The sequence below is a fragment of the Lissotriton vulgaris genome, chromosome 5 (genome assembly GCF_964263255.1).
Source record: "Lissotriton vulgaris chromosome 5, aLisVul1.2, whole genome shotgun sequence".
NCBI classification, from domain to species: Eukaryota; Metazoa; Chordata; class Amphibia; order Caudata; family Salamandridae; genus Lissotriton; species Lissotriton vulgaris.
The window spans coordinates 318,202,077-318,216,837 of NC_141693.1; the positions used below are offsets into that span (position 1 = coordinate 318,202,077).

The following is a 14,761-nucleotide window of genomic DNA, read 5'->3' on the forward strand; positions in this document are numbered from 1 at the left end:
GAAGCCCACAGCTGACCCCACCGACCTCAAGAACTATCGGCCCGTCTCGCTCCTCCCCTTCACAGCCAAAGTTGCAGAGAAAACAGTCAACAGAAAACTGACACAATTCATTGAAGAAGATGACGTCCGCGACCCGTCCCAATCTGGATTCCGAAGCAACCGCAGCACAGAGACTGCCCTACTTGCTGCCACAGATGACATCCTAACCCTCCTGGACCAAGGCCACTCCGCAGCCATCATCCTACTTGACCTATCAGGGGCCCTCGACACTGTCTCCCACCACACACTAGTCGCCAGACTACTCGTTTCAGGCATACAAGGAACAGCCCTGGACTGGATCCGATCATTCCTCACCGAAAGAAGCCAAAGGATCAGACTCCAACCCTTCCTCTCCGACCCCACAAAAATCACCTGCGGAGTCCCACAGAGTTCATCACTGAGCCCCACCCTATTCAACATCTACATGCCCCCCCCGCAGCCATCCGCCGACAACACGGCCTCAACATCGTATCCTATGCCGACGATACCCAGCTCATTCTTTCCCTCACCAAAGACCCCACCACTTCCAAACTCAACTTCCAGAAAGGAATGCAAGACGTTGCAGTCTGGATGACCAACAGCTGCCTGAAGCTCAATGCCGAGAAGACAGAAGTCCTCATCCTCGGTACCACCCCTTCTGCATGGGACAGCAGCTGGTGGCCGACCGCCCTCGGATGCCCACCTACTCCCTCAGACCACACCAAGAACCTCGGCATTGTACTGGACTCATCACTCACCATGAACCGACAGGTCAACTACATCACCTCCAGCTGCTTTAACACCCTCCGCATCCTCCGCAAGACCTTCAAATGGATCCCCCTGAGTCAAGGAAGACAGTCATCCACCACTCATCACCAGCAGACTGGACAATGGAAACGCACTCTACGCCAGCATCAGCAAGTCCCTACTCCACAAACTCCAGACAATACAGAACACTGTCGCCAGACGCGTCCTCGGCATCCCCCAACACGAACACATCAGCCAACACCTGCAAAGTCTTCACATGCTCCCCATGGAGAAAGAGTCACTTTCAAAATCCTCACTCACGGACCCAAATACCTCAACGACAGAATCAACTTCCACGTGCCCAAAAGAAACCTCCGATCTTCCTACCTCGCACTGGCCGAAACCCCGCACATCCACAGAGCTAGAGCAGGAGGAAGATCCTTCTCTCACATTGCAGCCAAGACCTGGAACGAGCTACCGGCAGACATATGATGCGCCCCCTCCCTGAACACCTTCAGGAAGACCCTCAAGACCTGGCTCTTCAGCTACACAGATCTGCGGACCCCCCTCCCCCTCAGCACCTTGAGACCCTCCCGGGTGAATAGTGCGTTTACAATACCCTGATTGATTGATCCATTGATTGATGGCCTGTTCTATTAAATGTTAGTGTGTGGATTACCAAAGGTACTTAATCTTGTTTCATCCTCAAGTCTCTTTAATTCAGTACCAGACACCTCTTTTCCTCAATCTCACTCTTGCAGGTTCGTGCTCTGTCCCTTTTTGATGGTTTTACCACTTTTTTCCTTCTTCTCTTCCATGTATTTGTTTTTCTCTTTCTTGCGCCCCGGAAATGCCTGAAGAGTTGAAGTAAGTGCCGGTCCCCAAGAATGAGTGCCGATGCCACCCACCGTCAACCACTCGCTCAGATTAATTACTGGAAACAACTTTCAGTTAAAAAATGGTCTAAAATAAACAAAGTAACTTACCATTTGCAATTAGGAGGTCTGTGTATAGGATGTGCCCATTTAATTTCTTGGTATCGATTTTAATCAGAGATTCCCCAATCACAAGGAGGTCTTTGTAGGTCTCTTCCTTCATAGGATCCTTGTTGGTGGCCAGTAGTTCAGACAGCACGGTCCTGCAGTGCTCAAACAACCACTGGATCATCACTGCCAAAGCTTCCTGTTTCAAGGGGTGGATTTCCTGAATCACTGATGCTGGATCCAGTTTGAAGGCTAACACCAGGTCTTGTATTGCTTCCTAAATGCAAAAAATATCTGCTATTCATTTCTACCACCTTTTTCTGAATCTATAACAAATGTACAGTGCAGCTAGTATGATAAAGGAAAGTCATAATCTCTAATATGTCTTTAATAAAGTATTGGTGATTGATGTCACTACCAGAATGTTTAACTCAGGTGAACACGATTTAAAAATACTCACATAGCAATATAACATACTCTAAATAAAATATACATCTTCAAAAACTTACAAACTAAAATTAGGGAATTCATTGTTTGCACTTTAGCAGTAGCTAAAGGCCTAAATCCCTATTATGTCTGCCTAATAGCTTACTTATAATAGCAAAACAGAAGCATGGCTAAAATAGCAAGACTGGGAGAACTAACTCTGTGTGCTGCAGTTACCAGGTTTTGTCACTTTATATCACTTTAAGCTAGTATGGATTCTATATTGTAAGAAACAATGAAGGACCTTGATGTACTCATGTGAAATTGTGCGGAGTGTTGACATGTTTGCTTGTGCCAGGTAGAAAAAAATAAAAAAGTGAGATTGGATTTAATTCAACAGCAAGTGTTGGGATCACCATTGAGCTATGACCTCTTTTTAGTAAAAAATAAATGGAATGATGGGTGATCCTAGGTTTTCAAACTGTTTTCCAGTCCCTTGATGCTTTAATGAACACCAGGTAACATTCAAACACAAATCTCGACATGTTTACTAGAATATTGTTACTTTTGCCATTTCCTACCACAATTAAGTTTTGGGTGGGTAGGGGGTCAGAATATTTTGTTAAAACATACGTAGACTGGTTATGGAGGTGTTGGAATTTTAAGCAAATTAATTCAAACCTGGATCCTGTTGACTGATATAAGCAATCTCTGGATCTTTAAGTGTTAAGTGCAACCCCATCTAGAGTGCTGTGTGTGAAGGTCACATGTCTAGAGGGTCTTAGAGTAAAGAGCAAGCAGACACTTCTAAACAACAGTCTTAGTTAAATAACCAATTTACGCCGACATAAGGCATCTACCAACACATACCCTACAGGACTGGAAAGTTAGGATGGCAAAGAGTTCTAATGAACTTCCTGGGGAGAATATTGGTATCATATTTCAGCTTAAAGAACTACTGATAAAGGTGGTACCAAAATTGTCACCTAACCTTACAGTATCACTATAAGCTATTTAGTAAAAACACTCTGCTAGGATATATTTCTGTATTACCATGGAGAAATCCACTTGCCTTTACGATAGTACAATAAGAACATTGGAATAGCACTAGTCACTAAGATAGTTCCTCATATTCCACTGTGCATCTTCAAAATGTCACTGAAGATGACAGCTGACTAGTCACAAAGAAGCATTTAACCTACAGGGTAACTGCTTGTTAATATTATAGTACCGTATTCTTTTGTAAAGAGAAGCATAGCAAACTGATAAAGTTGAGAAGCATAAGATATAGGCATGCTTAACTCATAACATGTCTAATATCAGCACTAGCCTGGGATCCGGTGTGATATTCCACAACTGCAAGTTATTTCTTGATTCTGCAAGATTAAGAGGATACTCATAATCCTGGTTGTTCCTCGGAACTTTATCACCGTTTTTATTACATTCAGATTTTCTCAAGTGATACCAGAAACTACTAATATGTAATCTTGCCCCTATTGCCCTCTCATTGCTCTCTTCCCAGCATGCTAGCAAAATGGGCAATATGAAGGAGTCATAAAGGAATCATTCTTGGCTGAATGACATAGTAGAGAACCCGGGGCTAGAAATAAATGTTAATGCAGTTTCATCTGTGCCAAAGTCAAGGAGACTTTGAAATGAATGGGCATTCTACGTAAGGGATATATTTTTGATGACTATGTCAAACGGAATCCCTTTAGAAAACATCAGAGGCTTTTGGACTTTCAGGAAATGTGTCATTTAGAGAATATTTCAAATTTTTAGAAGTTCAGGTAAAAAAGTCTCTTTACAAACAGAGTTGTTGCCCAAAATGTCAGATGACTGAAAGGTCATTAAAGCCAATGGAGAGCAAAGATAGACTTAATTTCAGTGATGGGCACAATAGAACTCTTAAGTAGGGCTGGGCGTAGTTTGCAAAGTAGCGCTTCGTGAAGCTACGCGAAGTGTACTTCGCACTACGCGAGCTAACCGAAATGCACTTCGCACTACGCGAGCTACGCGTAACACTACGCGAAATGCGTATTAGCTTGTTCGCACTGTGCAAGATGCTGTTTTCAATGATTGCACAGTGTGTACAAGCATCTGGCACTATACAATCATTGAAAATGGCATCTTGCACAGTGCGAGCTGTAGTTTTCTGCCGCTCGGGAAGATTTTTCCTCGAGCGGCAGCTTTCTCAACGCGGACTGGTAGATTCTCATCGCGAGCGGTCGCGAGCATACGCGACCACTCGCAATGAGAAAACAGACCTCCCCGCGTTGAGAATCTTGCAGGGAGGTTTATTTTCCACGCTCACGATCGGCAACTTGATGTTGCTGATCGCAAACGAGGAAAAAGTCTCACCAGGATGTCATTTTGCTTGCTCGCAGTCGCCAACTTGACATTGAGGACCGCGAGCAAGCAAAAAATGACCGCTGCACTACGCTACGCGTGTTCGCACTGTGCTACGTGCAGATCACGTAGTGTAAAGGTGCGCAAACTTCGCAGCGTAGCGTGGTGCTTCGCCCAGGCCTACTCTTAAGTGAGAAACTGAAAGCCCTAAAAGACAAGTACAACAACCTGTAGGACAGACTGCATAGTAACAACATGTAGATTCCAAACCAGCAGGGAAAACGCAGAAAGTGATGAAATATATTGATTTTGTTGGTCATGTTTCAGACAACCTAGAGGATGCAGAGAATTTTAACTACTGGGCTGAAGATGGGTGCTTTTAACCAGCCTGAGGTAAATACTAGTGAAACATGTCTCTTTGGCAGTGAAAGATAGAATTCTTAGAAGTGCCCACCGGATGGCAATGTACATGTTCAACCATTGTTCACTGCAGTTATACCAGGAGTTATCTCTAAGTACACTGAACAAGTGTACTTAGGATATCACAATAAAACAGATGAAAAGACAAATCAAATACAAGGGGGCGTCCAGTTTACGCTACAACCAAACACATCCCCAGATCCCCAAGCTGATAATGAGAACCCAAAGCCAGAATAGGGGTGATGGGAAAAAGCCAGGAACAGCAAACCACAAGCATGTGTCTACCGAGTGGTATGATGGAGATAAGAGACAACAACTTTGAAATCATGCTTATCCCTGCTTCCCAATAAATTAAGAAACATCTGGCAAAGTTATTTTTTTAACTAATGCCCTCATTACAAGATGTTCAGAATAGGGGGGGGGGAATTACAACATGTAGTAAATAATATTACCTCTAACATTTAACATCAAACATTGATCGCCAAGTGGAAAATAGACACACTTGTGATGTGGTAATGAAAGCACACCCGTGGCCAGATTTCCACCCACAGATACCCTTAATCATGTGTAGTTGACATTCAGACCCTCATTATGAGTTTGGGGCAAATTTCAATCCCAGTACAAACTAACTGAAATTTATGGAGGGAAAAAGCCCGATAAAAAGGCAGAACATGCAGAACTCAGTGTGTTAAAAACCAACTCCATAATTCATACCTACTTTTCCTGCTGCAGACTTTGAATAGGAGGTATTTACCACTTGTGGCAAATACCTTAATTTAGTTCTTAAGATTTTCACAAAGGTCTTGACTAATAGGCTGGAGAAACTGACGTTTTTCTGGGTGGAACCCCACCAATCAGGTTTCATAAAAGCTAGTCAGATCTTTGATTACATTTGGCATGCCCTGCACCCGATAGAGAAACCATAGAAGCGCATGGTTCAGATGGTCATACTCACTTTAGACACCAAGAAGTCATTTGATCAAGCTGATTTGGATTTCTCGACCTACACCTTAGAGGCATTTCAGCTAGCTATGCGAGTCTAGTTGCCAAGGTAATAATAAATGATGATAAAGCACCGTCTTTCAGACTGAGCAGGAAATTTAAGAAGGGGCTCCCGCTTTCCCCATTTCTCTTTGCTCTCTCAATAGAGTCATTAACAAAAAAGTTCTGTCTGTGGGGATCAACAGGATACACTTCAAAGGCATGGTGCACAAAACCGACCGGTTCTCAGGCAATATCCTGCTAACACTAGGGCACCTGGAGAAGTTTATACAAGTAATGTCTTGCTTCTCCTAGATCAAGAACATTCCATTCTCATTTCACAACCATGCATGATAATCCTGACTTCAAACCGGCCATGTCAGGAGAATTTAAACAAGCATTGGAAATGCAATAGGTCTCGCACCATTAGAGTTAGTGCTTTTAGAATTGTTTATGGGTTTTTTTTAAAAATGTTTAGCATTTTTGTTTCCTGTAGCCAATGCTAAAGTATTACAAATAAAAAAAGCCATAAACATTTCTAAAAGCTCTAACTGAAATGGTCTGAGAACTATTGCACTGTGTGAGGGTGAGGGTGAGTGAGGGTGAGTGAGGGTGAGGGTGAGTGAGGGTGAGGGGTTGAGGGTGAGGGGTTGAGGGTGAGGGGTTGAGGGTGAGTGAGGGTGAGTGAGGGTGAGTGAGGGTGAGGGGTTGAGGGTGAGGTGTTGAGGGTGAGTGAGGGTGAGGGTGAGTGAGGTGTTGAGGGTGAGTGAGGGTGAGGGGTTTTGGGTGAGTGAGGGTGAGGGGGAGTAGTTGAGGCTGAGTGAGGGTGAGTGAGAGTGAGGGTGAGTGAGGGTGAGGGGTTGAGGGTGAGTGAGTGAGGGTGAGGGGTTGAGGGTGAGTGAGGGTGAGGGTGAGGGGTTGAGGGTGAGTGAGGGGTTGAGGGTGAGGGGTTGAGGGTGAGTGAGGGTTTGAGGGTGAGGGGTTGAGGGTGAGGGAGGGTGAGTGAGGGTTAGGGTGAGGGGTTGAGGGGGAGGGGTCGAGGGGGAGGGGTTGAGGGTGAGTGAGGGTGAGTGAGTGAGGGTGAGGCATTGAGGGTGAGTGAGGGTGAGGGGTTGAGGGTGGGTGAGTGAGGGTGAGGGGTTGAGGGTGAGAGAGTGAGGGTGAGGGGTTGAGGGTGAGTGAGGTTGAGGGTGGTTGAGTGAGGGTGAGAGTGAGGGTGAGTGAGGGGTTGAGGGTGAGGGGTTGAGGGTGAGTGAGTGAGGGTGAGGGGTTGAGGGTGAGTGAGGGTGAGGGTGAGTGAGGGTGAGTGAGGGTGAGGGGTTGAGGGTGAGTGAGGGTGAGGGGTTGAGGGTGAGTGAGGTTGAGGGTGGTTGAGTGAGGATGAGTGAGAGTGAGGGTGAGTGAGGGGTTGAGGGTGAGGGGTTGAGGGTGAGGGGTTGAGGGTGAGTGAGGGTGAGTGAGGGTGAGGGGTTGAGGGGGAGGGGTTGAGGGTGAGTGAGGGTGAGGGGTTGAGGGTGAGGGGTTGAGGGTGAGTGAGGGTGAGGGCGAGTGAGGGTGAGGGGTTGAGGGTGAGGGGTTGAGGGTGAGGGGTTGAGGGTGAGGGGTTGAGGGTGAGGGGTTGAGGGTGAGTGAGTGAGGGTGAGTGAGGGTGAGTGAGGGTGAGGGGTTGAGGGGGACGGGTTGAGGCTGAGTGATTCACGACACGGTGCAACTTCAAGTTTGGGGAGCATTCACCTATCCTCTGTCAAGTTTTGAGCAAAATTAGCACCCGGGAGCACCCCCCAAAATAGTAAGTTCGCAAACTTTGTGCTCTGTTTATGTATCTTACTGGAGGGATGGTTGGTGAGACTGGCGTTTTTGCGTTCCTTGTCTAGTGCTTTCCTGCTGTCTGGGCTGCGCAGCCGGGACTGCAAGTGCAGCACGGAAAGCAGCCAAACTGAGCAGGCGGCAGTGCAAGCGCAGCGACATGTGCAGCCAACTGAGAAGCGCCAGTTGGAGTGCAGCTCCGCGTGCAGCCGGCAGTGCAAGTGCAGCTGAGGGAGCTAGAGTGCCGCAGACATTCTGGTTCCCAGAAGGATTGAGTCGGCGTGGTGGGTCTCCAACGTGTGTGTGGGGGGTGCTGGGGGTGAGGTAGTGATATCTGTGTTGCGTAAATCTGGGATTCATTTAAAGTGAAGAAGGGCTGTGTGGGAGTACTCTGCATATATAAAGTGTGTATGTTGTGTTTGTGACAGTAACTAAAGTGTGGCGCTTAAAATGTGTGTGGGGTGGGTTCTGCAAAGCCAGGTGTGACATACAGAATGGGTGTAAAGTGCGTGTCTGCAAAGTGGGGTAAATTATATTCTAGGGAAATATCAAGAATGAAGCTCCTCTTCCCTTACTGTTAATTAATACATTTGGATCGTGAAAAGTGCGAGACAACCGATGGCAGTCACGTAATCCTCAGCTTGCAGCAGAGTTCAAACAAACAAAACAAGATCAAGCCACAATTCCCCACACCAAACCAAAAAGGGGGGAAGTGGGGGTTTAAAAAAAAATGCGACACGGCGGGCAGGGGAGGGGGCGGAGCGGGTAAAATAAACAAACAAGACGGAGGGAAGAGAGGGGAGGGGGGAGGAGAAATGCGACACGGCGGGAAGGGGAGGGGGCGGAGCGGGTAAAATAACAAACAAGACGGAGGGAAGAGAGGGGAGGGGGGAGGAGAAATGCGACACGGCGGGAAGGGGAGGGGGCGGAGCGGGTAAAACAAGACGGATGTGCACGCGCTTTTAAGCTCAATGCGCATGCGCATTGAGCTTAAAAGTCACGGGCACTGCAAGGAATCACCACGATTCCTTGCAGTGGATAAAGAGTGGATAAGCCCCCATAGTCTCGCTTGCTCAATGCGCATGCGCATCGACAGGCGAGACCTAAAAAGGAAGGTTGGAGACTGTCAAATAGTGAGAGGCCTTTTCTGTCAGGGAAGGTTCAGAACGTTTGACAATTGGAAAAAGATTTTCTTGGTGGGAGAGTCTAAAATCTTCTAGTACCTGCTATTAACAGACAGGAACCCGTTCCCCATCCTAATGGATGCAGACATCAGGGAATTGACAGCTTTTGAGAAATTATTCACTAAATATGAGCAAACAAGAGATCTTACAACCAACATAAACACAATGCTAGCTAGCATGCATCCCCTCCAAACAGTGGCCCTGCATGAAAACATGTGAAAAGGCACTAAAAAGAGAGATATGGTAATCACTATGGTGAGACAATGGTAATCACTATGGTGAGACATACCAAAGATAGCTCGGAGTGTACACACAGAAACCCACATATACAGAAACCAGAGTAGGTTGAGTAGGATGTTTCTGGGTGCAGGTAAGTACTATTCGAGACATTATGGCATGGTGGGTGATGATGTGCAAATTTGATGGAAGTGTCTGAAATTGAGCACCTACTAGAAAGAGATTCTGAGGCACCTCAACGGGGTGGGGTTTATTCCTTACACCAGAGGGCCCAGTTATGGAGACCATATGAAATTGAGCGGCTAGTGGCCACAACAATTTGATATTGATTGATCATATTTTGCACTGGCCTACCTTAGAACTCTTGGAGCGCTTGCACTGTAACCCTTGATACCTAAAGAAAGCTTCAGAATTGGGTTGTTAGACCATGCGGAAATGCAAATAAGGTCTAACCCAAAATGGCTGTCCATCTTATTGATTTTTCTATAATAGTAGTCTATACACATTGGAATAAGTAGTCTCCTGCCTGTCTTCCTGAAGGGGGTATGGGAGGGGGCGTGATGGACTGTTTCTCAGTCTAGCTAATCTTTTGAATGACAACAGCAGAGCATCACACTTATATGGAAAAGCGGGCAGTGTTCTCTGTTGTGGAATGACTAAACCTCAATTAGTGCTACAGGAAAAAAAAATGTCCTCTGCATATGGTGCTTGTAGCATCTGTAAACAAGCATTTGCAATTCAATTGATCTTTGCCTTTGGGACCTTATAAGTATTTAGCTATGAAGGACATTATTGTCGGTACAGCAACATTTACAGTTCTACTGTGCACAAAGCAGAAAAAAGGGTGCAGTACCACAGGCTGTCACTAGGTGTTCCTTGGGATCTCTTTTGGCCACAGGGTACTGCACCCTGCCACAGGATTTGGGAAAGGATATGGAGCAGCAGTGAGAGCTCCTGACTGGGGAGCTGGGGATCCATGTTCGAGTCTGATGTTGGCTCAACATCCTGTAATTATGGGCTGATCCTTTCATTTCCCACAAGCGCCAGGATACCTGCCCTATATAAACGAAAGCTACCAATTTAAAATAACGATATCAAACCAATCTAGTGACCTCGGAGGTGGGGGCGGGCAAGCAGTGTTGTTCGAGGTGGGTGGGAGAAGACAGCAAAGGGAGAGTAAATGAGGGCAATGCACTGCAAATCATGTATAAATTAACAAAACAAAGAAACGAGTGAAACAAGCATTGGCCTTGGAGGGGTGGTGGGGGACTGCAATCATTGTTATGGGAGGGGAGATGGGAGACATGGGGAGATTAAGGGACATCAAGCAAAAGAAAGAACCAAAGTTTCATTGCACAAGGAAACAGAACACTTACCGAGCAAAGAGGCAAGCCAAAAAAAAGAGTGCACTGAAAGTATAAAAAACCTGAAGAGTAAGAACACATGTAACAGAGGCAGTCCTCATGAGAGGATACACAAAAGGAGGGACTACTAAGTGTATTCACCAATGAAAAGCCAGCATTTCTAAAGAATAGCAAAAGGAACCAATGAAAAAGATGGGCATTTTTTGAAGGCCATATCCTAGATACAGCATGTCTCCAAGAGACAGCGCATGCGCTGTGTAGGCGAGATCTAAAAATGGGGTTGAAAGGTCAAGTACGTTTTTGTTCTCAGTTGTAGCACTTGTTGCAAAATATTGATTGTCTGCAGGATGCATGCCCTACCACACAATAGGTTCATTAACCCAACCTACCTTATGATGGGATAGTTATTAGCCCAAGATGTTCAGCAAATTCACCGCTTCTATAATGCACAGCACAAACTTTAATGGACGAACGATTTATCAAACCTGCTTTATACTGCAATTCAAATCCAATACCCGCAGGCAGCACACATCTCTGGAACATTGACCTTCTGAGTAATGTTATCAAATAACACTTGCAGAAAGAAGCAATCAAGCATTTTAATCATCTAAAGTGTGCGAACAAAACTGTACTGTTTCCGGGTGGTCTTGATAAAAGATTTTCAAACTATCTTATGTTTCTCAGTCATACTCAATGTTTGGACTGCCGTAGGAGGAAAAGCTTCACACTCATAGTAAGTTTCCTTGGCAATGAAATTCTCTGGATGGCTGAATTTGAAAAGAAAGTAGGGGCTATTGACAAAGGCACTTTAGGGTATATAAAATAGTACTCTTGTAGTTGTCTTTTAAGTACCCTTGTACATGTGGTCCCAAAACCTCTAAGTGGGGGAAAAAATATAAAGCTGCAGGGAATAATTGTCCACCACCAGTACAAATAGAAAGAGCTGTGACATTTTTGCACTTTTATTAATAGGAGTGGGTTGTTTCAGGGCTGATTCACATAGGCCGTCAAGAGTACTTAAACAGTACTACAGGAGTGTTACTTTACATTCTCTACAATGTCTTGGTGAATAGGCCCCCGTGTTAAGAGACCCCTCTTAATGCATGCATATGTGTCGATTGCACAGCATATACCAAGGTCATTACACAGGTTGTTCATAGCATGAAACCTTCCAGCCACCTAAGGGGTTCCTCATACATTAACTTCGAATTCATTCTAATGTGGTGTCCTTTTGGTTTGCCTGTTTACCTATAAATCTGTCCCAAATTGCTTTTTTGATGATTTTTCAGCATTATTTGTAGCTGTTGAGTTTCCATGTTTACTATTTTTTCAGAACTCTCTTCAAGGAAAACCTCAAAGGTGAGCACATTAATCTCCATATTGAGAAGGACATCTAATCAATCATAAACAGGAAATAAATGAAACAGAAAGCAGCAGCTGTGCTTTCACCACGTCTGGATTGCCAACCCTAATCTTAAAGGGAATGCAACATTGACACAACCCATCAATAAAAAGAAGGGGAAAGAAGACAGAAAATGAAGGCACTGCCTTCTGCATGTGCAATGCAAATAAGAAGGAGAACGAGAAAGGATGTAAGGAGGCAGAATGTTTGAGTGAAGGATGAAACAAAAACCTGCTGAAAGGATATAACCGTGGTGGATAAAGTGGAAGAAGAGGAAAGACTTCTGGGGCTATTTTGCTGGCGTCATGAGCGCATACATTAACATATCTCCGAGCAGGACTTTTGGTGGAATAAAAAACTGGGGGTGGGTCTCTCAAAGGGGCGTGTCTGTCATAATTAAAGGCGTGGCTTAAAAACAGGTAAACTAAAAATCTGTGCTTAGCATAGTAAGCGACCAAACTTGTATTTTTCTGTTTCTGTCATTGCATCAGATATATGATACAACAAGTAACATCATACCTACAACAAGTCAGGACTATTGGCTTTGTCAATGGTTGTTAGTTGCATAGGATAAATAAGCAGCAACTATGGCTTGTATATTATTTAAAAAGCTTCCACCTAAAGCGCTGGTGATACCACGACAATGTTGCTGCTCCTGAGTTTAAAAAAGAGAGAAAATGACTCTCTTTAAAGGATTTCCCTTCCCTTACAACGGGCACCTGGCATGCCTCATGCCCTAACTTCTCCACTAGTGAGAAGTGAGCAGTGTGAGCCGGACACATCGATGTGCCTGTTGTCACTGCAGTCTGGAAAAAACACAGCCCGCCGATGCCAGGGCACAAAACAGAGCCTGATAGAGACCCGTTTCGAGCACCCCTTCAAAAAACTGCTGGTGCTTAGTAGCCGTGAGACCCGGCCCACTTAAAGCCCTGTCTCCGAGTTAGTGCATGTTTTGCTGACAACAGAGCTCGGACTCACAAAGAGGCATTAATTGCCCTGTGTTTACTATCCAAGCCTTGTTGTCAGCAAAACCTGTACTAACTTGTCGATATTTTGAATTAAAATATACACAAATGATGCAAAAAGGAAAAGCACAGATCCTTTCTGCTTCTATGCAGCACAGGATCATGATACAACTGGAGGAGAACACAAAACATCAAAGGAGGGAAGGAAGAACTTGAGAAAGGGGTCAGGTAAGGAAACAAGGAGGATGGGAGGGGTATGAAAAAAATACACGATCGGGAAAGGAGAATTCGGAGGTACAGTTGACAAGAAAAATTTAAAGCAAAAGAGAACTGTGCGTGGAAGAAGTGAGAAAAAATTCATAGTAGAGGAAAAATGGGTGGCCGAAGGAAGATCGAGACATGGCATAATTAGACTCAGAGAGAGAGAGAGAAAGAAAGGTAGGTGAGCAGCATGCTTGACATGGGGCCTGATTCACAGACCTAACTTAAGACAAAATCCTAATCTTACTACCATTTTGGTATTCACAGAAGGCACTTACTCATTTTGGTATTCACAGAAGTTAGGAGTCCTAACTTTAGGACTCCTAAATGCCTTCTGTGATTACTGAAAGTCAGGATTTTTCTCAGTTTAGGAGTATTAAAGTTAGGAGTCCTAACTTTAGGACTCCTAAATGCCTTCTGTGAATACCGAAAGTCTTAAAGTTAGGACGTTTCTCGGTTTAGTAGTAGTAAAGTTAGGACTCCAAACTTTAGGACTCCTGAACTGAGAAAAATCCTGACTTTAAGACTTTCGGTATTCACAGAAGGCATTTAGGAGTCCTAAAGTTAGGAGTCCTAACTTTACTACTCCTAAACTGAGAAAAATCCTAACTTTAAGACTTTCGGTATTCACAGAAGGCATTTAGGAGTCCTAAAGTTAGGACTCCTAACTTTTATGAATACCGAAATGAGTAAGTGCCTTCTGTGAATACCAAAATGAGTAAGTGCCTTCTGTGAATACCAAAATGAGTAAGTGCCTTCTGTGAATACCAAAATGGTAGAAAGTTTAGGATTTTGTCTTAAATTAGTTCTGTGAATCGAGCCCATGGTTCTTATCCATGCATGACATGGTTCATACAGTCCTCACATTATAAAATCAGCAAGCACTATAGGCCTCAGAATGTAAAGAAAGAAACCCGGACTGGAGCAGATATGCCAGGGAGTATAAAAACAAGAAATGATGAATGTGAAGAACATAGGAGGGATGGAGGAGGGAAAGATGGAGTTAGAATGACATGCATGGAGGAAGGGAAATGAAAAGGGAGGGAGCCAGACAAAATAGATAAAATAATGACTGCTGGATGAACAAGATCAAGAAACGTAGGTTAAGATAAAAACAATTTGAGTGAAGGGAAGGAAGAAAGGAAGAGATGGAGAAAGGAATAATATACGTAATGAAGCGAGTATGGTTGAAGAAAAGGAGCGATCAAAATGCTAGAGAATGACAAACGAGAATGAAAATATAGGAACAAATGACATGGAAGGAAGTAGAAGAGGACGAAGGAAGCACTGGCGTTATCAAACAAATAAACAATAATGAAAAGATGCAAGAATGCGAGGTAAGGGAAATGGATAGAGACATAGAATGAACAGACGCTAACCTTGTGTCCAGGTAAGCATGCCAAAGCAAGAGGTCGACCTGTAATGGTTTCTAGGGGGTGGGAGCGAGGAGTGAGGCCACGGAGTCAAGTTTGGGGATATGATCAAGGAAGGGGACTTATGTGGCAGACAGAATGGTGGATATGGAGGAGCTGAAGCAGAAAAGGGAGCAAGTGACAAAAGGGAAGTGACCAGAGGTGGGGCAGAGAAAGAGAAGACTGGATGGTGAATGGTCAGTCTA

The 14,761-nt window shown here is 44.7% G+C and overlaps 1 protein-coding gene across 1 annotated transcript in view; it reads right to left on the minus strand.

Annotated features, from left to right (window-relative positions):
• TTC34 (tetratricopeptide repeat domain 34) overlaps positions 1-14,761 on the minus strand; it is a 554,282-nt gene that overhangs the window by 124,637 nt on the left and 414,884 nt on the right. Inside the window, exon 6 of the mRNA XM_086920058.1 lies at positions 1,752-2,025. Coding sequence (XP_086776184.1) covers positions 1,752-2,025 — 274 coding nt within the window. The remainder of the gene's footprint in view (positions 1-1,751; positions 2,026-14,761) is intronic.